Here is a 27,798-nt window from a genome sequence, read left to right on the forward strand (position 1 = left end):
TGGCCATTGCAATTATTACAGCCTCAACATTCAAAGGATAAGATGAGACTTCATCCCGCAAAATACACCCACATTCATCATACTGTAGTTCTGAAAATGCTACTTCTGCATTATGTCCTCTTAAATATACATACATCCTACAGACGCACACAGTACATATGACATTTATAGTTAATTATTCTCTGTAGGATTTACAAATTAGAGAATGTTATATAAAAAGATTATTACCCCCCTATAGCGATGACTTTTCCTGATGTAAAAACAACAAGGTGCTCAGCAGAGATGAGAGCTGTAATACCTGGTACTGCACCTCTCTTAGTTATAGCCATGATGTGTAATCCTATTGTGTTCTGCGGTCTTGTGCACTGTAGACTGATGTTCTGAAACATATTTACTGGTAACGATTATTATTATTTACCATAAATAGAGACAGTCGCCAGCGGGGCTCTGTCACAAACCTCACACACGTTTGGTTAACCGCGATCCTGCCTTTAGTATGGGCACTGAAAGGAAACCGATACCAAAATTGCAATGACAGACACAACTTAATCCTCTCCCCCACTCCTCCCCACGCACACACGCACACAATCACAATCTGGGAAAAAAATTCAGATACTTCTTAGTCCTATTTAAAAATTATGGGTCCCATTTATCAACAAGTGATAAAACTTGTTGAGTGATAAAACTCGTTGTGAGTGATAAAACTCGTTGCATATGATAATTGGCGCTCCAGCCAGTCAGCTCCCAACTGTCACTTTTCAAAAACATGACAGTTAGGAGCTGCAGACATGACAGTTAGGAGCTGCAGACATGACAGTTGGGAGCGGATTGGCTGGAGCGCCATTTATCATACGCAACAAGTTTTATCATCCACAGCGAGTTTTATCACTCGTTGATGAATGAGCCCCTATGTCTCCTCTACTATCAACTCCAAACAAATTCATATAAACCCCGACAGCGCTTCCACACCAGCTTCAGAGATTATCGCCTCACTTGTTATATGTTATTGGTTTTCTCGGCTAAATGAGGACATCTGTCATTGCCATAAATATATATACTTGCAAAGAACAATTCAAAACAATTAAAACCATTGGGTTTTTTTTGTTTGTTTTTTTTAAAACCCCCAATCTACTCTGCTGGTCGGGAATCATGGTAGTCGGGCAGCAGTCGGCTACTCTTAGCTCTTCGGCTGCGGTGAAAGGTCGGGTTCCGTAGGCAGTTTCAGCAACGCTAAAGAGCCTGCGGTGGCCGCAGCCTGCTTAGGGAAGGTGCTTTGTTACAGTCATGTTCATGTGTATTTATTGCTTTTTCCCGTGACGCTGTATTTTTATTCTCTTGTTATACAGAGTACTGGCTGGGAGGTAGGTAACGTTGCAGTCAGACAAGACCACTAATAGTCTGAGACCCTTCTGTCATGCTTCTCCCACATGTGCTAGCTGTGGGACTTGTGTTTTGCTGTCTTCTCTGACCTGAATCCATTAACTAAAACACATTCCATTCAGAGTTTCCCGTGGTCATGGTAACTGTCATCGTGGTCGTAAAGCCGCTGCATGGAGTTTCAGACACGCCACACTAATAAAAGAATTTAGAGAATATCACGCTCTCATCATCATTTAGAGAATCTTCTCTTCCATCACCTGTCTCTCAACTCCCCTCCCCCCTGAAATCAAGGGGTCGATTTAGAGCAGTCCCTTCCTGTGAGGATAGCACTTTGGGGGTAGGTTACCTCTTCTTACAATAGGTATGTGCTAGTCCACTGCTGTCCACGTTTTATGTATTTGGTAGGTGGAACCAGTTGTAAAGCCACGTGTCTTGGCCATGAGGAAGCTGCTGGCCACTTGTGGCTCCCAGACCAAAAGGTGGCATACTCAAGGGGAGACTTATCGACCATTTGCGAGAGATAAAGTGTGGAGTAGTTGCCCAAGGCAACCAGTCGGCTTGTAACTGTCATTTCTTCTGCAGGGTTCATAGGGTGTCCACAGGGAAACATCGGGGTTGTAGTGGTGCTAGATAAATGATGGCTAAGAGTGATTGGTTGCTATAGGCAACTTCTCCACTTGATCTCTCTCAAAGGGTTGACACATCCAACCCTCATTTAACTCTGTGCACGCAGAGAATATAATTGGACCTTTAATTATAAGAACATGAAACTATAGACCAAAAGAACTAGCGGCACGATTGAGCACTGATAGCTGCACACTGCAGTCTTCTAAAGGCGCATCCGGAATTCCAGATACAGGAGCTGAAGCAATTTTCATGTATACTTCCTCTCTGCTTTGGAAGTGGGACGTGAAAGAAAATGGGTCTGAAAACTGCACATTCAATTCCAAATGTATGGAGTACTTTCTATATATGAGCATTGTAAGCTGTGAGCTACAGTGTAGACCGGAGGCGGTATGGTGGGGCCATATGCTCTCATACTGCCAACCAGTCCCTTCTTGTAATTCCTGTTGTGATATTAAAGCTCCAGCAGAGGGCAGTCACGCAGCTTCTGGTGATGTCATCCTCTCCAGTGACCGGTACGATCAGCCAATCATGAATGAGTCTGTGCTGCGCAATGGTGCTGTGGGGTCATAAGATGGGAGGGGGAATAAATAGCCATTAGATATTCAGGTCCAGAGAGGTAGTCTCGCCCTCATTAATATTCTTGTGTTCAACCTTATTTATCAAAGCTTGGAGAGAGAGATAAAGTACTTACCAATCAGCTCCTAACGGTCATTTTTCAAAAACAGCCTGTAACATGGCAGTTAGGAGCTGACTGGTTGGTACTTTAGCTCTCTCCATTTTATCTATCTCCAATCTTTGATAACTTTAGCACTCCATGTGCTATTGTGAATGTGTCTCCTGGTTAAGCAGCAGCTGTGGCCAATTCAGTGAAGGCCTGAGTCTGCATTCTGATAATGATAGGAGAGGGGGGAGATGCCTCAAATGGTACATTGGGGAGGGGTCAAAAAGTGTCCCTCCCCTTTCTGATTTGTAGCTTTAAAGTGATTCTGCCCAGCTATTTGGCACTCTAAAGTCAGAAAATGCCTTTCGGTTTTTATAAATATACGGTTTCTTAACTAAATGGGGCGTCGGTAAGAAAGAACAAAGGGTGATGTGAAAGAATAGGAAAGCCAATAGAATATTTGGAATTGAATGTGGCAGGTGGAGGAGGCAATTTTCCTTTGTTTTTCTCAGTTCCTCTGCATGAAGGTGGCGCTGTTGCTATTGCATGCTTTCTGCATATGTTACACCTGGGTAAACCCAATTTAATAGGACTTTTTTTTATATATATATATATATATATATATATATATATAGGAATTCAGATGTTTGAAAAGTCGGATGGGTCTCTGTTTTTTCCCTGTCTATTTGATAGTATAAAACAGACATCCACCTGGCTTTTCAAACAATTGAATATCCCCCATAGAATGAGTACACCCCTAAGGGTCATCTACCAACTACAAGTCATTGGAGGTGGTCACATCGACACCCATCCTCACTGCCTTTCCGCTTAGAGGACTGTCAGGATATAATCTTACATTGCTACAGATAGGAAAAATGTAACAAGCAGTCTGATCATACACTCCATGTGATTTCAGAAATAAACCCCGCAAGGGCCTGTAAGCAAGGACACATAAGCTATTGTCTGACTTGTGGGGTCCATAATGCAACATGCAGACTGGCCTAGTGGTCCTCTATATACTGTAGTAAACTCATTATCACTGCACAGGTACCTTGTCCGTAAGGGTCATGTAAAGTGGTGCACGCGCAGTCTGGCCCTGTACGTTTCCCCAGACATTCCTGTGAGCAGCCAGTGAGCATATAATGATTGATAATACCTATATCAGCCTCGGTTTGCAGTCGTTACAGTGGAACACATCTCGGTGGTGAGCGGTAAATCCCCCTCCAATCACAAGCCCTGAAGAGTCTGAGGCTTCCAGTATACAGGCCTGGCCTCAGTTGTGGTTAAATGTTTCTAAATCGACCCCTGAAGTTTTGACCAGTTTGTCCAGTCATGTTTGCATGCTAACACCCATCCTTTACATCCATCCTCTAATTCTCAGGTAGGCAAACTGCAGTTGGCTGGCTGTTGTGGACTACATGTACCAGCATGTCCTGTGAGCAGGTCATGCTGGTACATACCTGAGGAGCTCCAGATTGCCTACCACAAACTAACTCTGCTTGCATGCGGTCTCTACCTACAAGGCCCAAAACCTGAACTGCAAGTTGTTATAGATAAAGAATTTGGTAATAGCATTCATAGATAAATATGTAAAAGTTTCCATACCTTGACTGAATGTGAGATCATTCACATTGAATGGGGGTTGGAGCTGGATGCTGCACCTACTGTGTGCAGCATCCAGCTCCTAATCCCCTCCCCCCCAGTAGATGCAGCATCCAGCTCCTAATCCCCTCCCCCCCAGTAGATGCAGCATCCAGCTCTTCCTCCCCAGTAGATGCAGCATCCAGCTCCTCCTCCCCCACTATATGCAGCATCCAGCTCCTCCTCCCCAGTAGATGCAGCATCCAGCTCCTCCTCCCCAGTAGATGCAGCATCCAGCTCCTCCTCCCCACCAGTAGATGCAGCATTCAGCTCCTCCTCCCCAGTAGATGCAGCATCCAGCTACTCCTCCCTCACTAGAGGCAGCATCCAGCTCCTCCCCCCCCCCCCCCCCCCCGTAGATGCAGCATCCAGCTCCTCCTCCCCGGTAGATGCAGCATCCAGCTCCTCCTCCCCTCTCCCCAGTAGATGCAGCATCCAGCTCCTCCTCCCCCCCCCCCCCCCCACTAGATGCAGCATCCAACTCCTCCTCCCTCACTAGATGCAGCATCCAGCTCCTCCTCCCCCCCCCCCAGTAGATGCAGCATCCAGCTCCTCCTCTACAGTAGATGCAGCATTCAGCTCCTCCTCCCCAGTAGATGCAGCATCCAGCTCCTCCTCCCCAGTAGATGCAGCATCCAGCTCCTCCTCCCCTCTCCCCAGTAGATGCAGCATCCAGCTCCTCCCCCCCAGTAGATGCAGCATCCAGCTCCTCCCCTCTCCCCAGTAGATGCAGCATGCAGCTCCTCCTCCCCAGTAGATGCAGCATCCAGCTCTTCCTCCCCTCTCCCCAGTAGATGCAGCATCCAGCTCCTCCTCCCCAGTAGATGCAGCATCCAGCTCCTCCTCCCCTCTCCCCAGTAGATGCAGCATCCAGCTTCTCCTCCCCTCTCCCCAGTAGATGCAGCATCCAGCTCCCCTCTCCCCAGTAGATGCAGCATCCAGCTCCTCCTCCCCTCTCCCCAGTAGATGCAGCATCCAGCTCCCCTCTCCCCAGTAGATGCAGCATCCAGCTCCTCCTCCCCTCTCCCCAGTAGATGCAGCATCCAGCTCCTCCTCCCCAGTAGATGCAGCATTCAGCTCCTCCCCCCCGGTAGATGCAGCATCCAGCTCCTCCTCCCCAGTAGATGCAGCATCCAGCTCCTCCTCCCCTCTCCCCGGTAGATGCAGCATCCAGCTCCTCCTCCCCTCTCCCCAGTAGATGCAGCATCCAGCTCCTTCTCCCCAGTAGATGCAGCATTCAGCTCCTCCCCCCCGGTAGATGCAGCATCCAGCTCCTCCTCCCCAGTAGATGCAGCATCCAGCTCCTCCTCCCCGGTAGATGCAGCATCCAGCTCCTCCTCCACGGTAGATGCAGCATCCAGCTCCTCCTCCACGGTAGATGCAGCATCCAGCTCCTCTCCCCCGGTAGATGCAGCATCCAGCTCCTCCCCCCCAGTCCGGATGCTGGATGCTGCACCTACTGTGTGCAGGGAAATCTCTTCCTCCACACTCACAACGGTATATCAGATATCCTCAGCTGTGAAGCGTCTACATATAGATTTGTGAAGGAGATCTGTAGTCTTTATATAAACAACATTGGTTCTAGGTTAAGCGGCCCTGTAAGCATGCATTAACCAATTCTGGCTGCACGTTGCCTTGCAGAATATTTCCATCTATGAAATCCATCGCATTTGTGCATCGCCAGTTGCTTATTTGTTTTATATCAGTTTTATTATTTTATTTTTTTGAACGTTCCCTAAATAAAATATTTTTTTCTTTCCTCTGTCTCCCCCCCTCCCCCTCCCGGTTGCTGACCCTTCTCCCCACTTTTTACTCTTGTCTGTTGTGGTAAGTTCCATTTGTGGATATTTTTGTAATTTTAACTTCAGTCAAGAGAAAAAAAAAACGAATAAAAAACAAACCTTGACCCTTAGTGTGCCAGCCGAAGTGAGAATATCTAGATCTATTGCTAATCAATATCTATCATTTTTATATAAATACAAATTAATTTTAAAAAACATATCTATAGAGCGTTTGATCCATTGTAGTAACCTGTAACTGGCCCAATTTACAGCTTCCTATTTTGGCAGTAAATGACTTGGCTGGCTCCGCGCCTCCCTCTCAATGTGACGTATTCTCAGGTCCCTCCTCCTGCAGTACTGAGAGGGGTTTGCCGTGCATTATATATTGGAGGATAGACTCCCTGCTGTTAATTATAAGCCTATTTGAAGGTACTAAAGAGTTCCGTGATCCTATAAAAGCACAAACGCTATAAGCCGCGTGCTTTCATACCAGTCACGGAAATCCGAGGTGACTTCTAATATCCGTCACAATTTACAGCAGGTATGTGTGTTATCCCTTCTAATACACAGGTTTTCCTAGTGAGCGCTAAAGTGATGACCTCGTAAAATATAAGCGATGACATCGCAACTGGCGGTTTATACAGACCTTATTTACAGTAGTTTATACGTCTGTTAGCATCACTTGTGTATTATATAACAATTCGGTGGCTGTGTTCTATCTTTCCGCCTCTCTGTTTGGTATAACCTCCTCTCTTGAGCTGCTCTATTATTTTGTCCATAAAATAATAGGTCAATTAGCGCTTTAGTCTCTTATAATCCCTTCTGCTGCTATGTGCAAATCATCTTTTATTAGAGCTTTGTGTGGTCTCTGTACTTATATTACACACAGGGTTAATAGGTTTTCATTCTCCTCTGGTCCACTTTGATATCGTTCTCTTACATCAGGCAGGGTTTATATTATTACGTGTTGGTTGGAGCTAGTTATCTCTACGTGGTGGGGAAAATGTGTTATTACAACTGTTGTGGATCAGAATCTCCAATTAATAAATGATGGGATAGTGCAGAAAGCTATTGTGAAAGAAGTCAAATTCAGAGGACCTTTTGTTGGTTGATGATGATGACACAGACGTGTTTAAAAGGGGGATGCAACACACATGGAAGTGCGTCAAGACCTTGTGTCCTATCATAGGTCCTGCATTTGAGCATGAAATTATCCTGTCCCCTGTCCACAATGTTCCAGAGCTTCTGCCTTTAGATTGCACTGATGACTTAAGTTGACAATTAAGAAATAGCTCATACCCCTCGTAGGACCTTGGAAAAACCCGGGTTGTGTGTTGGGTCAACCTGGGTAATCCGATCTGGATCCATGCCCTCGATTATGGCCTGGCATTTTCCCGGGTTGGCTGCAGGATGAAGGGTGGAATCCATGTAACTCTATCTGGGTTAGGACCAAGGAACTTCAGAGGCACCTGATGACATTGTAGTGGTGTAGCAACAAGACGGCCTTGTTCCCCATGCATACACCGGTCTAGTTTGAAAGGTGAAGGCCTGGGATTTTTCTGGCACCAAGGTATCGTGTGAGCAGGTGCAACGCAACTTTAACCCGTGTTCAGTATTTTGCATCATTCCCAGGGTTTGTGTGAGAAAGGGTTAGAAGTTCCTGGGTGGTCCCCATGATAGTGGAGCAGATGACTTGAGTTGACAGTGAGGAAATAGCAGCTACTCCAGAACAAGCTCCTTTTGCTCCACCAAAAAGCTACCGCGTCGCTCTGTGTTCTCGTGGTGGTGGTGCAGCTGCGCAGTAGAGGACTGGTGAAATTGGGGGTTCAGTGGCTATTTCTTATCTGTACCCACTACTGTCAGCTCACATCATCAGTACAATCCAAGGACAATGCTTTATTTTCATTGTGGATAGCGGAGACTAGAATTATGATGCAGGGAATGGTGAATGGGCCCTACCGGGCGAGGTTCCAGTGTGTTGTTTTTTTTTCTTCAGGTTGTGGTTTTAATGTTCATTTTATATTGTTATACTTTAGCTATTTTCCAGTAAAGTAAGTCCCGCCCACACCGCCAGTTTTGTCTTGCACCCCCGTAGAGGTGTGCAGGAATACCTGCGATCTTGACAGTACCGTAACTGGCTGATATGAGCGCAACACATCTCTGGCAATTTAATCCCCCCCCCCCAAGTGTCCTGCTGGACTGAATTCAATGTAAAGGAAGCCAAGTACTTTTCACCTATTGGAAAATTAGTTTCCTATATGCACAATGTCCTTTCATTGGTTGTCGTGTGCTCTAGAATAACCAATTAGAATTTAGGAACACGGTCATGAGAGTACACATAAACTGTATATATTAAGGGGGATATTTATTAAACAAAATTATCTCAAAAGCTGGATAATGTGATATTTATGTTTTCTGGAGAGGGAGAGAAGTTTGTAAAAAAAAAAAAAAAAAAAAAGAGAGAGAGAAAACATTTTTCTTTTCTTTTTTTTTCTCTCCAGAAAGCATAAATATCACATCTTCAGGCGTTTGTGAAATACTTATGTTTGTTATAAATATCCCCTTACAGTACAGCGTTTGCCATTGGGCAGCGGAGGCAGCAATTTTTTGGGCACAACCAACATTTGCATGCAGCCTATGAATTCATTAGGAACGAGTGACAAATGCTGGTCGAGCCCACAATTTGGCTCCACTAACTGTGTCCAGGCGCTGAATACACACTAGCAGGACCTCGGTTTGTGGGATCTGGATTTGTGATTCTTGCAACGTTCGGCTAGAGGTGGCCAGTATTCTGTAACCATGTGTAATCTACCTCCCTCCCATTCTCCTAGGATGGGAAGCGGATGTTTGGGACCTATTTCCGTGTTGGTTTTTATGGAACCAAATTCGGAGACTTAGACGAACAGGAGTTTGTGTACAAGGAACCGGCCATTACGAAACTGGCAGAGATATCGCACCGTTTGCAGGTAAGATTAATCATCTCATCCACCTAATTCCTACGTTCTCAGTAACATCGGTGATATCTGGGTTATCAACTGTGTTTATTCATTTTGTTTAGAATATACTGAAAACAGTGAAAATAAAATATATGTGGTGTTCTCTTTATTACTAGTTATTTATATAGTGCACACATATTCCGCAGTACTTTAGACAATGCCCATTCACATCAGCCCCTGCCCCATAGGAGCTTGCAATCTATGGTCCCTACTGCACACTTACCGCTAGGGTTCATTTTTGTTGGGAGCCAATTAACCTACCAATTTTTTGGGGATTGTGGGGGTAAACTAGAGTACCTGGAGAAACCCACACATGCATGGGGAGAACATAAAAACTCCACACAGGGCCATGGTGGGAATCAAACCCAAAGCGTCAGTGCTGTGCAGCAGCAATGCTAACCATTACACCATCTGTGCTGCCCTTGTTCCATTTACACAAATGGTTCATTTTCCTAGCAGTGAAAGAGTGCTACGTCCATAATCTAGCTGCACAGTCCTAAAGAAAATGTAACTCTAAGGAGGGGGGTTTATTTTCCTTTACTGAGTCAAATGCATCAGTCATAAATAAGGGTCTTTTTTTCAGTCATGGGGAACACTGGAGAGACCGTGGGGTATAGCTGGTGCTGAAGGAGTCTGGGCACTAAGAAGCTAACTTTCAGGACAGCTCAGGCTCCTCCCATATACCCTGCCCCCCTGCTCAGACCAGCCATTGTTTCTTCTAAGTGCAATAAGAGTCTGGCACATTTTTGGCTGCTCCTGCAGCTGTACTTATTTTTTGCTCTTTGGATTCTGTTCTTTTCTTGCTTACATACAGGGCAGACAATGGGACATGACAAGACATCTCTCTTCCATGTGATATAGGGCCTGATTCAGAGTTGATCGTAGCAGCAAATTTGTTAGCAGTTGGGTAAAACAATGGAGGTCATTCCGAGTTGATCGCTCGCTAGCAGTTTTTTGCAGCCGTGCAAACGCTATGCCGCCGCCCACTGGGGGTGTATTTTAGCTTAGCAGAAGTGCGAACGAAAGGATCGCAGAGCGGCTACAAAATAATTTTCTGCAGTTTTAGAGTAGCTTCAGACCTACTCAGCGCTTGCGATCACTTCAGACTGTTCAGTTCCTGTTTTGACGTCACAAACCCACCCTGCGTTCGCCCAGCCACGCCTGCGTTTTTCCTGGCACGCCTGCGTTTTTTCGAACACTCCCTAAAAACGGTCAGTTGGCACCCAGAAACGCCCTCTTCCTGTCAATCACTCTGCGGCCAGCAGTGCGACTGAAAAGCTTCGCTAGACCTTGTGTGAAACTACATCGTTTGTTGTAATAGTACAACGCACGCACCGCATGCGCAGAAGTGCCCATTTTTTACCTGATCGCTGCGCAGCAAACGAAAGCAGCTAGCAATCAACTCGGAATGACCCCCCATGTGCAGTGCAGGGAGGGCAGATGTAACATGTGCAGAGAGAGTTAGATTTGGGTGGGTTATTTTGTTTCTGTGCAGGGTAAATACTGGTTGCTTTATTTTTACACTACAATTTACATTTCAGTTTGAACACACCCCACCCAAATCTAAAGGCCCATATAGACGGGCTGAAGCGGGAGAGATGTGTGCTGAGCTCAGCACACATCTCTCCCGCGGCTCAGCACAGCGCAATCCGTGCTGAGCTTGCGGGGGGAGACGGGGGGGCCGCTCACTTCACCCGCTAGCACCAATCTAGCACCAGCGATAGCGATGCGCGGGGCTGCGCATCGCTATCGCTGTAGGGGGTACACACGGAGCGATAATGCTCAAATTCTAAGCAATCTAGTCAGATTGCTTAGAATATCGCTCTGTGAGTACCCCCCTTAACTCTCTCTGCACATGTTACATCTGCCACCCCTGTAGTACACATGGTTTTGCCCAACTGCTAACAAATTTGCTGCTGCGATCAACTCTGAATTACCCCCATAGTCAGAAAGATGGCGCAGGTCTGTGCATCTGACATCTACCAAAAATATCACACGGAAGATAGCCCCACTGACGGAATGTGGAGGGGTCAGATGGACGTTCGGGTGGTATTCAGTATGCCGAATGTCGGGATCCCGGTGCACAGTATACCGGCGCCTGGATCCCGGCATACCGACAGCTATTCTCCCTCGTGGGGGTCCACGACCCCCCTGGAGGGAGAATACGCCCCACCGTGCTCGCAGCGTGGCGAGCGCAGCGAGCCCGCAAGGGGCTCCTTTGCGCTCGCCACACTGTCGGTATGCCAGTGGTCGGGCTCCCGGCGCCGGTATGCTGGTCGCCGGGAGCCAGGCCGCCGGCATACCATACTACACCCGGACGTTCTGCTCCCAGTCATCCCCCAGGCATTACGACTCCTCTGTTTTATGAATATAGCAAATGTTCTGCTGTTACCGTAACTGTGACTCTCTTGTCGTTCAGGGATTTTATGGCGAGAGATTTGGGGAAGATGTTTTAGAAGTTATTAAGGATTCCAACCCAGTCGATAAATGCAAATTAGATTCTAACAAGGTAAGAGAAAATACTGCACAGTCTGTTGTTCTTTGACTTGCACAGTTTAGGTCAGGGATGAGCAACTTGGAGAAGACTCCTGGTTCCTGGTTAAGAGTCTTGGGAGAGTCGCCTTGGTTTAGAACCATTTTATTGAAGCTACTCTCTGAAGTAATGAATGGACACGTAACAAAACCAAAAGAAGTAATGTTTCTATTTATAAAGATGGGCCGTGCTTGTTCTTGAAGTGTGTTTTAATTTGTAGTAAAATCGGTCATTTCATATATACCCATTTGTAAGGGCGTTTACGTTACCTAGGTGACTGCAAGTCCAGATCTGGGAAGCCTTTGCATGCATGTGTTATGCAGTAATTTGCCTTTTAATAAAATGCTCCATGTAACGTTTTGCTATTTCCATTTGTATCATAAATGGTCACTTAGGATTAAGATTGATATTTATTATTCTATAACCAACGCAGTAAATGGTCCACCTGTTTTCAGGCAGCTGTATTGGGCTCTCAGTGGGATCAACAATTCATCAAATGCGTTTTTATAAATTTCGGTTCAGTTTGCGGATTTCACTGTGGAGAAAAATAAAGTCTTCGATGAGGATGTTCTCCCGCGTCACACATGTGTATATGTAGTATAATTGCAAGCTTTATAAACTCCACAAAGTGTGAAAAAGAGGTGAGATGTAATCATGCAGGGAAAGTACTGCGACCGCAACAGCCGGCTCCTCTGATAGTCCTATCGGTTATCATTTCTACCCGCAGACCTTAGTAATAAATCTGCCACATTTGCCTTAGCCGTGACATTTTGTCTTAATTCATGTCATGCCCAGGGCCTGTAATGAACAAAACTCATCGCTGTGGTCTCTTGTCACTACATTAAGGCTGAAGTAAAGTCCTCATTATATTAAATTTAAAGCAGTGGATTATTAAGAAATTACTGTTAGCCACTTATACTGTCCAGTACATATATACGTAGACGAAGTCCACAATGTATCTATAAATGTGTTTATAAATGCCATATGCTGGCATTACTGTACCCGGGCATAGGTATTTACAGAATGTGTAATTTTATTGTTTTTGTCAAGTTTTGTTTAGAAAAACTTTTTATTTTATTTTTAACTGCTACATTTCAAATTTTTGTTTCTTCCCTTTGTAAAATTCAAAACTTCATACAGTTTCCTCCACAACGTGCGGTTATTTGTCCTGCGTACGGAAATAACGGTGAACATTATGGCTTCCAAGAGCTGTTTTTCTGTTGTTGTTTTAATAAAATGAGAGATTGTCCACAAAAGTCTGAGACGGGGCCCCCCCAACCCCAGCCCCAGAGAGACCTCTAGTATCTTACACTGTGATTGGTTACTAGCACGTGGCTTTTTCCTGAATGAAAACTGATTGGTAGCAACCACGCGTGGTGCAGATTACAGGCGCTCCTAGTCATCGCCGCAGTCAGTGATGGGACGCCCTTCGCTGGGGTGTGATGGTTCTCTGGGAGGAGGGGAGATTTTTTTTCTTTTTTTTACCGAAACCTCAAGCAAAATAATATAGGCTTCAGATAGCGCCCTGTCACAAGTGCAATGGCCATATTTGCTTTCATACGCCAGTGGCGTTCTCCCTCTAGCTGTGTGGGCTGTATGAATGCATGGGTCTTCCGTGCCGCTACTCACTCGGGGGAGGGGGGGGGGTGTGATTCAGGGTGGACACTACTGCGAAATTATGTTAATTTTGCAGCCGATGGTCTGTGTATTGAGACGCCCACTGGCTGCTGAGACGCCCACCGCTGCAACACTAACCTGCTGTGGTGGGCACAAAGGCGCACTTTCAACCCTATGGTCCGACGGTATTTGGTGTCAGAGGAACGGTGTGTTTTGACGCAGTCCCTGACACCAGCACCCGGCATGCCCGCCGACTCGAGTCACCGCCCCGGAACACCTATCGTAGCTACGTGGATCTCATGCGGTTCCGAACTGCGCTGCCAGTGGTGACCATCAGGACGCACGGTCTCCGATGAATGCAGATAAGTATACGATAAGATGCATGCACCCCATGTTTTACTTGCGGCCACCCCTATATCCATACCCACAGAGCTCCAGGCAGTCTTATCAGCAGACAGAGTACTAGAGTGGCTTATGCCTTTCCATTCTGTGTTCTAAACAGATGGACACTATTCAGTTTTATATTTTTTTATGTGAAAAAAACAACAACAACAAAAACACGTAGGTGCCATTTTGTACATAATTGTTTTACAGTGTTGGTGCTACGGACTCTCTCACATCTTTTTGTAAACCCGTGATCTTGTTCTGCCCCAGGCTTTCATCCAGATAACCTACGTGGAGCCGTACTTTGACACCTACGAAATGAAGGACAGGATCACCTACTTTGATAAGAACTACAACCTGCGGCGGTTCATGTACTGCACCCCGTTCACTCTGGATGGACGTGCACACGGGGAGCTACACGAACAGTTTAAGCGAAAGACCATCCTGACCACATCACACGCTTTCCCGTACATCAAGACACGTATAAACGTCATCCACAAGGAGGAGGTGAGACGGCGGCTCGTAGGGCTTCGCTCCCCGTCAGCTAGTCACTTGTCTGCTGTGTCTTGGCTTCCGTGATACCCATCAGCAAGTGCTGGTTAGGGAATTAGATCTCCTGCCATTCATTAACATTTTTCTGGTTTTGCAAAGACCACAGTTGTCATCAGGTTTGGCGGCATCTCTTCTAAACTGTATTCCTTCAGCAGAGAAGACAAATACTTTGTAAAACAATGGAAACGAGCCGAATGCTGCTTAAAAAATGTAGACGTATAAAATAAAAAAATGTTTATCACTGTAAAAAATGTTATATGATAATTTGACAACTGTGTGGGTAGAATACTGTTAGGGGTTATCCAATTAGCCACGGTAATTTACTGCGGCTAATAGTCCCCAGCGAACCAATTAGCCCCGATAACCGGCGCTTATCTCCCGATGGCAGCAGTCATCTGGGATTGGTTTCTCCAAGCACGTTACGGTATGCTGAGTTAATAAGGGGACAACCTGTTGATGATGATGATGATGATTATGTATTTGCAGGTCATTCTGACACCCATTGAAGTTGCCATTGAGGACATGCAGAAAAAGACTCAGGAATTAGCGTTTGCCACCCACCAAGATCCAGCTGACCCTAAAATGCTGCAGATGGTTCTACAGGGTTCGGTGGGGACAACGGTGAATCAGGTCTGTCCAGACTGCACGTCTCCAGGGTGTAAATAGCAATTCATAAAACCTGCGCAGTCTGTCGCAGTGATGACATCACATACTCTGATATTGTTCAGATGGTGATCAGTGAAATAGTCATGTCTGTGAAGGGGAAGCAGTTTTGTTTTTAGGGTTGCAGCAGATTTCTGCAGTGATGACCCGCCGGCCTGTAATCTATGGGGAGAGCTGTAGCTTTGCTCCACGTAAGGCAACATAAATACACAGTCATTGCTGAGTGTTGCTCTGACGCTGAGCCTGGTCTCTTGCAGGGACCCCTGGAGGTTGCTCAGGTGTTTTTATCGGAGATTCCGAATGACCCAAAATTGTTCCGGCACCATAACAAACTGAGGCTTTGTTTCAAAGACTTCACAAAAAGGTACGTGTGGCTGATGGGTTGTGGTTATGTCACTTAACTGTTAATAATGGCCGTTCATACGTTCCCGATGGGGCGCGCTCTTTGTCCTCGGGAGATACAGCAGGCTTAGATAGCTGTATGAATATTAGTAACATATTACCAAGCTAGTAACCAAAGCGCCATAGGTGAGACTGGATAAGTTTTCAATGTTAGATTTTCCAGCGCCAGCCGGTTTACATCTGTTCTGGTTTCCCCGACATTGGCCTGTATGCCAAGCACAAGAATACTTCTTTGAGTAGTATAAAGGAATAAGATTCTTACTTGTTTACTCTTAAGCTTTTGGCCCTCATTCCGAGATGATCGCTCGCTAGCTGCTTTTAGCAGCATTGCAAACGCTAGGCCGCCGCCCTCTGGGAGTGTATCTTAGCTTAGCAGAATAGCGAACGAAAGATTAGCAGAACTGCTCGAAAATCTTTTCCTGCAGTTTCTGAGTAGCTCCAGACCTACTCCTAGATTGCGATCAGCTCAGTCCGTTTAGTTCCTGCTTTGACGTCACAAACACGCCCTGCGTTCAGCCAGCCACTCCTCCGTTTCCCCAGCCACTCCTGCGTTTTAGCCTGACACGCCTGCGTTTTTTAGCACACTCCCGGAAAACGGTCAGTTTCCGCCCAGAAACACCCACTTCCTGTCAATCACTCACCAATGAGCAGAGCAACTGAAAAGCGTCGCTCGCCCCTGTGTAAAATTGCTTAGTTTTGTGTGAAATTACTTGGCGCGTGCGCCTTGCGGCCCATACGCATGTGCAGAAATGCCGTTTTTTAGCCTGATCGCTATGCTGTGAAAAAAGGCAGCGAGCGATCAACTCTGAATGACCCCCTTTGTGCTTCTAGATTGCGGGAGAAAACTTTTTTGAATGTCCTTTAACTTTGAACTTATGCGTACTTCAGGCTAATCGGCTCTGAAAATTCGGGGGAAGTAATTGCAGATACAGGTTGAGTATCCCATATCCAAATATTCCGAAATACGGAATATTCCGAATTACGGACTTTTTTGAGTGAGACTGAGATAGTGAAACCTTTGTTTTTTGATGGCTCAATGTACACAAACTATGTTTAACACTCAGTTATTAAAAATATTGTATTAAATGACCTTCAGGCTGTGTGTATAAGGTGTATATAAAACATAAATGAATTGTGTGAATGTAGACACACTTTGTTTAATGCACAAAGTTATAAAAAATATTGGCTAAAATGACCTTCAGGCTGTGTGTATAAGGTGTATATGTAACATAAATGCATTCTGTGCTTAGATTTATGTCCCATCACCATGATATCTCACTATGGTATGCAATTATTCCAAAATACGGAAAAATCCCATATCCAAAATACCTCTCGTCCCAAGCATTTTGGATAAGGGAGACTCAACCTGTATTTGGGCGGTGAAACCATATACGGCAGCTTTCTGTACTTGATCAGTTGCCGCGCGGAGAGACACGGTGGGATGAGGCTGCGTGTCCGGGTGATTTTGTGGGTTGAGCCTTCGTGAATAATCTGTGCTTTGTCTGTCCGCTAGGTGCGAGGACGCACTGCGTAAAAATAAGAGTCTCATTGGACCAGATCAGAAGGAATATCAGCGGGAACTGGAGCGCAACTACCACCGCCTGAAGGAGGCGCTGCAGCCGCTCATCAACAGGAAGATCCCGCAGTTGTACAAGACTGTCATTCCCGTCGCGTGTCACAGGTAAATTACCGGCAGTTATCGCCTCTACGTACAGAGATTTCCATGCTAAAAAGAGATTTATTGGTGTCCTGCAACAAATATGGTTGTAGATACGGGATGCGGTTATGTGACCGGCGGTCACAATACCGACGCTGGGATCCCGAACCCTGAATAGCCCGCCAGTCGGCATGCCCGAACAACAGGGACTGTTGTGAGTTGTATTCCCATAGAGTGAGAATAGAACCTGTAGCGAGCGTGCTGCGTGGTGAGCGCAACGAGCCCGTAAGGGGCTTTGTTGTGCCGGTCATCCAAACCCAACCCGTATATACATGTACAGTCCTGTACCTATATCTAGAACCACATTTCTCTGACGTCCTAGTGGATGCTGGGAACTTCGTAAGGACCATGGGGAATAGACGGGCTCCGCAGGAGACTGGGCACTTCTTTAAAGAAAAGATTAGGTACTACATCTGGTGTGCACTGGCTCCTCCCTCTATGCCCCTCCTCCAGACCTCAGTTAGAATCTGTGCCCGGCCTGAGCTGGATGCACACTAGGGGCTCTCCTGAGTTCACTAAAAAGAAAAGTATTTGTTAGGTTTTTAAATTTTCAGTGAGATCTGCTGGCAACAGACTCACTGCTACGTGGGACTTAGGGGAGAGAAGCAAACCTACCTGCTTGCAGCTAGCTTGTGCTTCTAGGCTACTGGACACCATTAGCTCCAGAGTGATCGAACACAGGGCCCGACCTCGATCGTCCGGAGCCGCGCCGCCGTCCCCCTTGCAGAGCCAGAAGACGGAAGAAACCGGAGGAAATCGGCGGCTGAAGACTTCGGTCTTCAATAAGGTAGCGCACAGCACTGCAGCTGTGCGCCATTGCTCCCACAGCACACCACGCGCTCCGGTCACTGGTGGGTGCAGGGCGCTGGGGTGGGCGCCCTGGGCTGCAATTAATATACCTTTTGGCAATAAAAAGCACATAATACAGTGTTTAACACTGTATATGTGCAGAAACCCCCGCCATTAACGTTATAAAAAGCGGGAGAAGCCCGCCGTTGATGGGGCGGGGCTATCTCCCTCAGCACAGCCAGCGCCATTTTCTCTTCACAGCTCCGCTGGAAGGACGCTCCCCAGGCTCTCCCCTGCAGTATACACTACAGAAAGGGTAAAAAAGAGAGGGGGGGCACATAAATTTAGGCGCAAATTGTGATATAAGCAGCTATAGGGGGAAAATTCACTTTGTGCATAGTGTATATCCCTTTGTTATATAGCGCTCTGGTGTGTGCTGGCATACTCTCTCTCTCTGTCTCCCCAAAGGACTTTGTGGGGTCCTGTCCTCAGTCAGAGCATTCCCTGTGTGTGTGTGTGTGTGTGCGGTGTGTCGGTACGGCTGTGTCGACATGTTTGATGAGGACGCTTACGTGGAGGCGGAGCAGGTGCCGATAAGTGTGATGTCGCCCCCTGCGGGGCCGACACCTGAGTGGATGGATATGTGGAAGGTATTAACCGACAGTGTCAACTCCTTGCATAAAAGGTTCGATGACGCAGCTTTGGGACAGCCGGCATCTCAGCCCGCACCTGCCCAGGCATCTCAGAGCCCATCAGGGGCTCAAAAACGCCCGCTACCTCAGATGGCAGACACAGATGTCGACACGGAGTCTGACTCCAGTGTCGACGAGGATGAGACAAATGTACAATCCACAAGGGCCATCCGATGCATGATTACGGCAATGAAAAATGTGTTGCACATTTCTGACATTAACCCGGTTACCACAAAAAAGGGTATTATGTTTGGGGAGAAAAAGCAGCCAGTGACTTTTCCCCCATCTGATGGGTTAAATGAATTGTGTGAAGAAGCGTGGGGTTCCCCAGATAAGAAACTAGTAATTTCTAAGCGGTTACTAATGGCGTACCCTTTCCCGCCAACGGATAGGTTACGCTGGGAGACATCCCCTAAGGTGGACAAGGCGCTCACACGCTTATCAAAAAAGGTGGCACTGCCTTCTCAGGATACGGCCGCCTTAAAAGAGCCTGCAGATAGAAAGCAGGAGGCTATCCTGAAGTGTGTGTATACACACTCAGGTACTATACTGAGACCTGCTATTGCTTCAGCATGGATGTGTAGTGCTGCAGCAGCGTTGTCTGATTCCCTGTCTGATAACATTGATTCCCTTGACAGGGACACTATATTGCTAACCATAGAGCATATTAAAGACGTAGTCTTATATATGAGAGATGCACAGAGGGACATTTGCCGGCTGGCATCTAAAATTAATGCAATGTCCATTTCTGCCAGGAGAGTATTATGGACTCGGCAGTGGACAGGTGATGCTGATTCTAAAAGGCACATGGAAATTTTGCCTTATAAGGGTGAGGAATTGTTTGGGGACGGTCTTTCGGACCTCGTATCCACAGCAACAGCTGGGAAGTCGACTTTTTTACCTCGGGTTCCCTCACAGCCTAAGAAAGCACCGTATTATCAAGTACAGTCCTTTCGGCCTCAGAAAGGCAAGCGGGTTAGAGGCGCGTCTTTTCTGCCCAGAGGCAGGGGTAGAGGAAAAAAGCTGCACCATACAGCCAGTTCCGAGGAAACAAAAATCCTCCCCTGCTTCCACTAAGTCCACCGCATGACGCTGGGGCTCCACATGTGGGGGCCCGTCTCGGGAACTTCAGCGACCAGTGGGTTCGCTCACAGGTGGATCTCTGGGTTCTACAAGTGGTATCTCAGGGATACAAGCTGGAGTTCGAGACGTCTCCCCCTCGCCGTTACCTCAAATCAGCCTTGCCAGCTACTCCCCAGGACAGGGAGGTAGTACTGGCGGCAATTCACAAGCTGTACCTCCAGCAGGTGATAATCAAAGTTCCCCTCCTTCAACAGGGACGGGGTTACTATTCCACAATGTTTGTGGTACCGAAACCAGACGGTTCGGTGAGACCCATTCTTAATTTGAAATCCTTGAACACTTATATAAGGAAGTTCAAGTTCAAAATGGAATCGCTCAGGGCGGTTATTGCAAGCCTGGAAGAGGGGGATTACATGGTATCACTGGACATCAAGGATGCTTACCTACATGTCCCAATTTACCGACCTCACCAGGTGTACCTCCGTTTTGTGGTACAGGACTGCCATTACCAATTCCAGACGTTGCCGTTTGGTCTGTCCACGGCACCGAGGGTATTTATCAAAGTATTGGCCGAAATGATGATACTCCTTCGGAAGAAGGGAGTTATAATTATCCCGTACTTGGACGATCTCCTTATAAAGGCGAGGTCCAGGGAGCAGTTGTTGGTCGGAGTAGCACTATCTCAGGAAGTGCTACAACAGCACGGCTGGATTCTGAATATCCCAAAGTCGCAGCTGGTTCCTACGACGCGTCTGCTGTTCCTGGGTATGATTCTGGACACAGAACAGAAGAATGTGTTTCTCCCGGAGGAGAAGGCCAAGGAGTTGTCATCTCTGGTCAGAGACTTCCTAAAACCAAAACAGGTGTTGGTGCATCACTGCACGCGAGTCCTGGGAAAGATGGTAGCCTCTTACGAGGCAATTCCATTCGGCAAGTTTCATGCAAGGATCTTTCAGTGGGATCTGTTAGACAAGTGGTCCGGATCGCATCTTCAGATGCATCGGCTGATCACCCTGTCCCCGAGGGCCAGGGTGTCTCTGCTGTGGTGGCTGCAGAGTGCTCATCTTCTCGAAGGCCGCAGATTCGGCATACAGGACTGGGTCCTGGTGACCACGGATGCAAGCCTCCGAGGTTGGGGGGCAGTCACTCAGGGAAGAAACTTCCAAGGACAATGGTCGAGTCAGGAGGCTTCCCTACACATAAATATTCTGGAACTAAGGGCCATTTACCATGCCCTAAGTCAGGCAAAACCCCTGCTTCAAAACCAGCCGGTGCTGATTCAGTCAGACAACATCACGGCGGTCGCCCATGTAAACCGACAGGGCGGCACAAGAAGCAGGATGGCGATGGCAGAAGCCACAAGGATTCTCCGATGGGCGGAAAATCACGTGATAGCACTGTCAGCAGTGTTCATTCCGGGAGTGGACAACTGGGAAGCAGACTTCCTCAGCAGGCACGACCTCCACCCGGGAGAGTGGGGACTTCATCCAGAAGTCTTCCAGCTGATTGTAAATCGTTGGGAAAGGCCACAGGTGGACATGATGGCGTCCCGCCTCAACAAAAAGCTAAAAAGATACTGCGCCAGGTCACGGGACTCTCAGGCGATAGCTGTGGACGCTCTAGTGACACCGTGGGTGTACCAGTCGGTTTATGTGTTCCCTCCTCTTCCTCTCATACCAAAGGTACTGAGGATAATAAGAAAGAGAGGAGTAAGAACTATACTCATCGTTCCGGATTGGCCAAGAAGGACTTTGTACCCGGAACTACAAGAAATGATCTCAGAGGACCCATGGCCTCTGCCTCTCAGACAGGACCTGCTACTGCAGGGGCCCTGTCTGTTCCAAGACTTACCGCGGCTGCGTTTGACGGCATGGCGGTTGAACGCCGGATCCTGATGGAAAAGGACATTCCGGTTGAAGTCATTCCTACGCTGATAAATGCTAGGAAGGATGTGACAGCAAAACATTATCACCGCATATGGCGAAAATATGTTGCTTGGTGTGAGGCTATGAAGGCCCCAACAGAAGAATTTCAGCTGGGTCGATTTCTGCACTTCCTACAGTCAGGAGTGACTATGAGCCTAAAATTGGGATCCATTAAAGTCCAGATTTCGGCCCTGTCTATTTTCTTTCAAAAAGAACTGGCTTCACTGCCTGAAGTACAGACGTTTGTTAAGGGAGTGCTGCATATTCAGCCTCCTTTTGTGCCTCCAGTGGCACCTTGGGATCTCAACGTTGTGTTGGATTTCCTAAAATCACATTGGTTTGAGCCACTTCAGACCGTGGAGTTGAAATATCTCACGTGGAAAGTGGTCATGCTTTTGGCCTTGGCTTCGGCTAGGCGTGTGTCAGAATTGGCGGCTTTGTCATGTAAAAGCCCCTATCTGATCTTCCATATGGACAGGGCAGAATTGAGGACTCGTCCCCAATTTCTCCCTAAGGTGGTATCAGCGTTTCATTTGAACCAACCTATTGTGGTGCCTGCGGCTACTCGGGACTTGGAGGCTTCCAAGTTGCTGGATGTAGTCCGGGCCCTGAAAATCTATGTTTCCAGGACGGCTAGAGTCAGAAAAACTGACTCGCTGTTTATCCTGCATGCACCCAACAAGCTGGGTGCTCCTGCTTCTAAGCAGACTATTGCTCGCTGGATCTGTAGCACGATTCAACTTGCACATTCAGCGGCTGGACTGCCGCATCCTAAATCAGTCAAAGCCCATTCCACGAGGAAGGTGGGCTCTTCTTGGGCGGCTGCCCGAAGGGTCTCGGCTTTACAACTTTGCCGAGCTGCTACCTGGTCGGGATCAAACACGTTTGCAAAATTCTACAAGTTTGATACCCTGGCTGAGGAGGACCTTGAGTTTGCTCATTCGGTGCTGCAGAGTCATCTGCACTCTCCCGCCCGTTTGGGAGCTTTGGTATAATCCCCATGGTCCTTACGGAGTACCCAGCATCCACTAGGACGTCAGAGAAAATAAGATTTTACTCACCGGTAAATCTATTTCTCGTAGTCCGTAGTGGATGCTGGGAGCCCGTCCCAAGTGCGGAATTCTGCAATACTTGTATATAGTTATTGCTTAACTATAGGGTTTTTTGTTCTGAGCCATCAGTTTAATGAGGCTCAGTTGTTGTTCATACTGTTAACTGGGTATAGTTATCACGAGTTGTACAGTGTGATTGGTGTGGCTGGTATGAGTCTTACCCTGGATTCCAAATCCTTTCCTTGTAATGTCAGCTCTTCCGGGCACAGTTTCCCTAACTGAGGTCTGGAGGAGGGGCATAGAGGGAGGAGCCAGTGCACACCAGATGTAGTACCTAATCTTTTCTTTAAAGAAGTGCCCAGTCTCCTGCGGAGCCCGTCTATTCCCCATGGTCCTTACGGAGTACCCAGCATCCACTACGGACTACGAGAAATAGATTTACCGGTGAGTAAAATCTTATTTTATTTCATCGGTTTAGTATGAATACCTACAATCAAAATCCCGACGGTCAAAATACGACATTTAAAATACCGACCAGGTCAAAATCCTGACGACCGGTCAAAAAATCGACACAAGTTTTTCATTGTTTTTGTGTGTGTGTGTATGCCGACATAGGTCAACATGGACACCATATAAGTGTGCCGTGTCCCCTCACATGGCTTCGGTCACGGTGCCTCGCTGCGATCGCCACACTAGTATGTTCCCCCTCCAGGTTCACTGGGATGTTAAAGTATGAACAAGTCAGTTTCAATAAAAAAAAAAAATCATGAAAAACTCATGTCGACTTTTTGACCTGACGACATTTTAAATGTCGGGATTTTGACCTTTCCGATAAGTTAAATGTCGGGATTTTGACAGTCGGGATTTTGATTGCAGGTAAATTGACTACATCACTTAATGCATAATGGTGGTTATTCCGAGTTGATCGCAGCCAGCAACTTTTTGCTGCTGCTGCGATCAACTAGTCCGCGCCTATGGGGGAGTGTATTTTAGCTTAGCAGGGCTGCGATCACTTGTGCAGCCCTGCTAAGCTAAAAAAAATTCAAGCTAAAGTAGACTAGCCCTGGACATACTTACCCTGTGCGACGATCTCAGCGATGCTGGGGCCGGCTTTGACGTCAGACATCCGCCCTCCGTTCTCCTGGACATTCCTGCGTTTTCTTCTCCACTCCCCAAAAACGGTCTCCAACAGTCCGGATCCGCCCAGGAACGCCTTCTTTCTGTCAATCTTCTTGCGGTCGGCTCTGCGACTGCTTTCTTCGTAGGACGCGACATATCCCGGTGACCCCTGACGCCGGGCAACGGCGCGCAGTGCGGCTGCTGCGCATGCGCATTCCGGACCTGTTCGTACCGCAGCAACAAACCGCGAACGGGTCGGAATGACCCCCATTGTATCCTCTCCTCATACCATATAATTTCTGGGTGTGCTTTTAGGTCTATGTGAACGCAATGCTATATAAAATGATAGATATATGTATATAATCGATGTACCATCGTTCTTACTGCAAGTGTCAAATCCGCACCAGGGACTGATTAACAGCTAATCAGTCATAAACCTTTTGTTCTTTACATCCCAAATCCAAACCTTTTCTTCCTACCCCAGATCACAGCCGGCAGCCTCTGGCTCTTCATATATTTATTATGCGACTTTGTTACATTGTGATATTTTTTTCACATTCATCCATGTTCTTTGCGTTGTAAATGTTTAATTTCTCATAGATAGATGTGGACCTGAGGCGGTTTTGTGTACAATAAAACTAATGAAACTTCTTTGTCGCATAAATATTCATTACTTCTGGCGAGCACGGAATTGGCAGGCTGGTTAGTTTCTGATTAATAAGCGCGGATGTAAAAATGGATTTTTATTTACTAATAAATCTCCACTGAAGCCATAGGGCGTACAGACTCGCCCGTGGGATTAGAACCCACCTTTAGGGTCTGGGACACTTTCAGGAAATAGCCATAATAAATTCCGTTGTACAACCAACATCTTTGAATGGTAGCAGTATGACTTAAAGAGATACCACGGAATTTAGGTCTGACGCAAACCCATCGGCTTCGGAGGAAACTGGTTTAGGGGTAGATATGTCAAAGTACCAACCAATCAGCTCCTGACTACAACTGTTACAGGCTGTGGTTGAAAAAATATGATTTTACTCACCGGTAAATCTATTTCTCGTAGTCCGTAGTGGATGCTGGGACTCCGTAAGGACCATGGGGAATAGCGGCTCCGCAGGAGACTGGGCACAACTAAAGAAAGCTTTAGGACTACCTGGTGTGCACTGGCTCCTCCCACTATGACCCTCCTCCAGACCTCAGTTAGGATACTGTGCCCGGAAGAGCTGACACAATAAGGAAGGATTTTGAATCCCGGGTAAGACTCATACCAGTCACACCGTATAACTCGTGATACTATACCCAGTTAACAGTATGAAATATAACTGAGCCTCTCAACAGATGGCTCAACAATAACCCTTTAGTTAGGCAATAACTATATACAAGTATTGCAGACAATCCGCACTTGGGATGGGCGCCCAGCATCCACTACGGACTACGAGAAATAGATTTACCGGTGAGTAAAATCTTATTTTCTCTGACGTCCTAAGTGGATGCTGGGACTCCGTAAGGACCATGGGGATTATACCAAAGCTCCCAAACGGGCGGGAGAGTGCGGATGACTCTGCAGCACCGAATGAGCAAACTCTAGGTCCTCCTCAGCCAGGGTATCAAACTTGTAGACTCTTGCAAAAGTGTTTGAACCCGACCAAGTAACAGCTCGGCAAATTTGTAAAGCCGAGACCCCTCGGGCAGCCGCCCAAGAAGAGCCCACTTTCCTCGTGGAATGGGCTTTTACAGATTTAGGGTGCGGCAGTCCAGCCGCAGAATGTGCAAGCTGAATCGTGCTACAGATCCAGCGAGCAATAGTCTGCTTAGAAGCAGGAGCACCCAGCTTGTTGGGTGCATACAGGATAAATAGCGAGTCAGTTTTCCTGACTCCAGCCGTCCTGGAAACATATACTTTTCAGGGCCCTGACTACGTCCAGTAACTTGGAATCCTCCAAGTCCCAAGTAGCCGCAGGCACCACAATAGGTTGGTTCACATGAAAAACCGATACCACCTTAGGAAGGAATTGGGAACGAGTCCTCAATTCCGCCTTATCCATATAAAATACAGATAAGGGCTTTTGCATGACAAAGCCGCCAATTCTGATACACGCCTGGCCGACGCCAAGGCCCACAGCATGACCACTTTCCACGTGAGGTATTGTAGCTCCACGGATTTAAGTGGCTCAACCCAATGCGACTTCAGGAAATCCAACACCACGTTGAGATCCCACGGTGCCACTGGAGGCACAAACGGGGGCTGACTATGCAGCACTCCCTTAACAAAAGTCTGAACTTCAGGCAGTGAAGCCAGTTCTATTTTGGAAGAAAATCGATAGAGCCGAAATCTGGACCTTAATGGAACCCAATTTTAGGCCCATAGTCACCTCTGACAGTAGGAAGTGCAGAAATCGACCTAGCTGAAATTCCTCCTTTGGGGCCTTCCTGGCCTCACAGCACGCAACATATTTCCGCCATATGCGGTGATAATGGTTTGCGTTCACTTCTTTCCTAGCTTTAATTAGCGTAGGGATAACTTCCTCCGGAATGCCCTTTTCCTTCAGGATCCGGCGTTCAACCGCCATGCCGTCAAACGCAGCCGCGGTACGTCTTGGAACAAACAGGCCCCCTGCTGCAGCAGGTCCTGTCTGAGCGGCAGAGGCCATGGGTCCTCTGAGATCATTTCTTGGAGTTCTGGGTACCAAGCTCTTCTTGGCCAATCCGGAACAATGAGTATAGTTCTTACTCCTCTCCTTCTTATTATTCTCATTACCCTGGGTAAGAGAGGCAGAGAAGGGGACACATACACCGACTGGTACACCCACGGTGTTACCAGAGCGTCCACAGCTATCGCCTGAGGGTCCCTTGACCTGGCGCAATATCTTTGTAGCTTTTTGTTGAGGCAGGACGCCATCATGTCCACCTGTGGCCTTTTCCAACGGTGTACAATCATTTGGAAGACTTCTGGATGAAGTCCCCACTCTCCCGGGTGGAGGTAGTGTCTGCTGAGAAAGTCTGCTTCTCAGTTGTCCACTCCGGGAATGAACACTGCTGACAGTGCTAACACATGATTTTCCGCCCATCGGAGAATCCTTGTGGCTTCTGCCATCGCCATCCTGCTTCTTGTGCCGCCCTGTCGGTTTACATGAGCGACCGCCGTGATGTTGTCTGACTGGATCAGCACCGGCCGGTGTTGAAGCAGGGGTCTAGCCTGACTTAGGGCATTGTAAATGGCCCTTAGTTCCAGAACATTTATGTGTAGGGAAGTCTCCTGACTTTTCCATAGGCCTTGGAAGTTTCTTCCCTGTGTGACTGCCCCCCAGCCTCGAAGGCTGGCATCCGTGGTCACCAGGACCCAGTCCTGTATGCCGAATCTGCGGCCCCCTAGAAGAGGAGCACTCTGCAGCCACCACAACAGCGACACCCTGGCCCTTGGAGACAGGGTTATCCGCCGATGCATCTGAAGATGCGACCCGGACCACTTGTCCCACAGATCCCACTGGAAGATCCTTGCATGGGACCTGGCGAATGGAATTTCTTCGTAAGAAGCTACCATCTTTCCCAGGGCTCGCGTGCATTGATGCACCGACACCTGTATTTGTATCAGGAGGTCTCTGTCTAGAGACGACAACTCCTTGGACTTCTCCTCCGGGAGAAACCCTTTTTATCCTGTTCTGTGTCCAGAACCATACCCAGGAACAGTAGACGCGTCGTAGGAACCAGCTGCGACTTTGGAATATTCAGAATCCAGCCGTGCTGTTGTAGCACTTCCCGAGATAGTGCTACTCCGACGAACAACTGCTCCCTGGACCTCGCCTTTATAAGGAGATCGTCCAAGTACGGGATAATAATTTCGGCCATTACCTTGGTAAATACCCTCGGTGCCGGGGACAGACCAACGGCAACGTCTGGAATTGGTAATGACAATCCTGTACCACAATTTTGAGGTACTCCTGGTGAAGAGGGTAAATAGGGACATGCAGGTAAGCATCCTTGATGTCCAGTGATACCCTGAAATTCTCCAGGCTTGCAATAATCGCCCTGAGCGATTCCATTTTGAACTTGAACCTTCGTATATAAGTGTTCAAGGATTTCAATTTTAGAATGGGTCTCACCGAACCGTCTGGTTTCGGTACCACAACATTTTGGAATAGTAACCCCGGCCTTGTTGAAGGAGGGGTTCCTTGATTTCACCTGCT

The 27,798-nt window shown here is 47.3% G+C and overlaps 1 protein-coding gene across 11 annotated transcripts in view; it reads left to right on the forward strand.

Moving 5' to 3' along the window:
• Nucleotides 1-27,798, forward strand: part of DOCK7 (dedicator of cytokinesis 7) — a 274,293-nt gene that overhangs the window by 241,608 nt on the left and 4,887 nt on the right. For 7 of the 11 annotated variants that reach the window (XM_063939211.1, XM_063939203.1, XM_063939204.1 and 4 more), the window contains 7 exons: nt 1,347-1,361; nt 8,931-9,056; nt 11,506-11,595; nt 13,891-14,127; nt 14,659-14,802; nt 15,093-15,199; nt 16,751-16,918. In XM_063939211.1, coding sequence (XP_063795281.1) covers nt 1,347-1,361; nt 8,931-9,056; nt 11,506-11,595; nt 13,891-14,127; nt 14,659-14,802; nt 15,093-15,199; nt 16,751-16,918 — 887 coding nt within the window. Of the gene's footprint in view, nt 1-1,346; nt 1,362-8,921; nt 9,057-11,505; nt 11,596-13,890; nt 14,128-14,658; nt 14,803-15,092; nt 15,200-16,750; nt 16,919-27,798 lie in introns of all 11 variants that reach the window. The other 4 variants (XM_063939205.1, XM_063939208.1, XM_063939213.1 and 1 more) reach the window with 1 other exon arrangement.

Source organism: Pseudophryne corroboree, chromosome 9 (genome assembly GCF_028390025.1).
Source record: "Pseudophryne corroboree isolate aPseCor3 chromosome 9, aPseCor3.hap2, whole genome shotgun sequence".
Lineage (NCBI taxonomy): Eukaryota > Metazoa > Chordata > Amphibia > Anura > Myobatrachidae > Pseudophryne > Pseudophryne corroboree.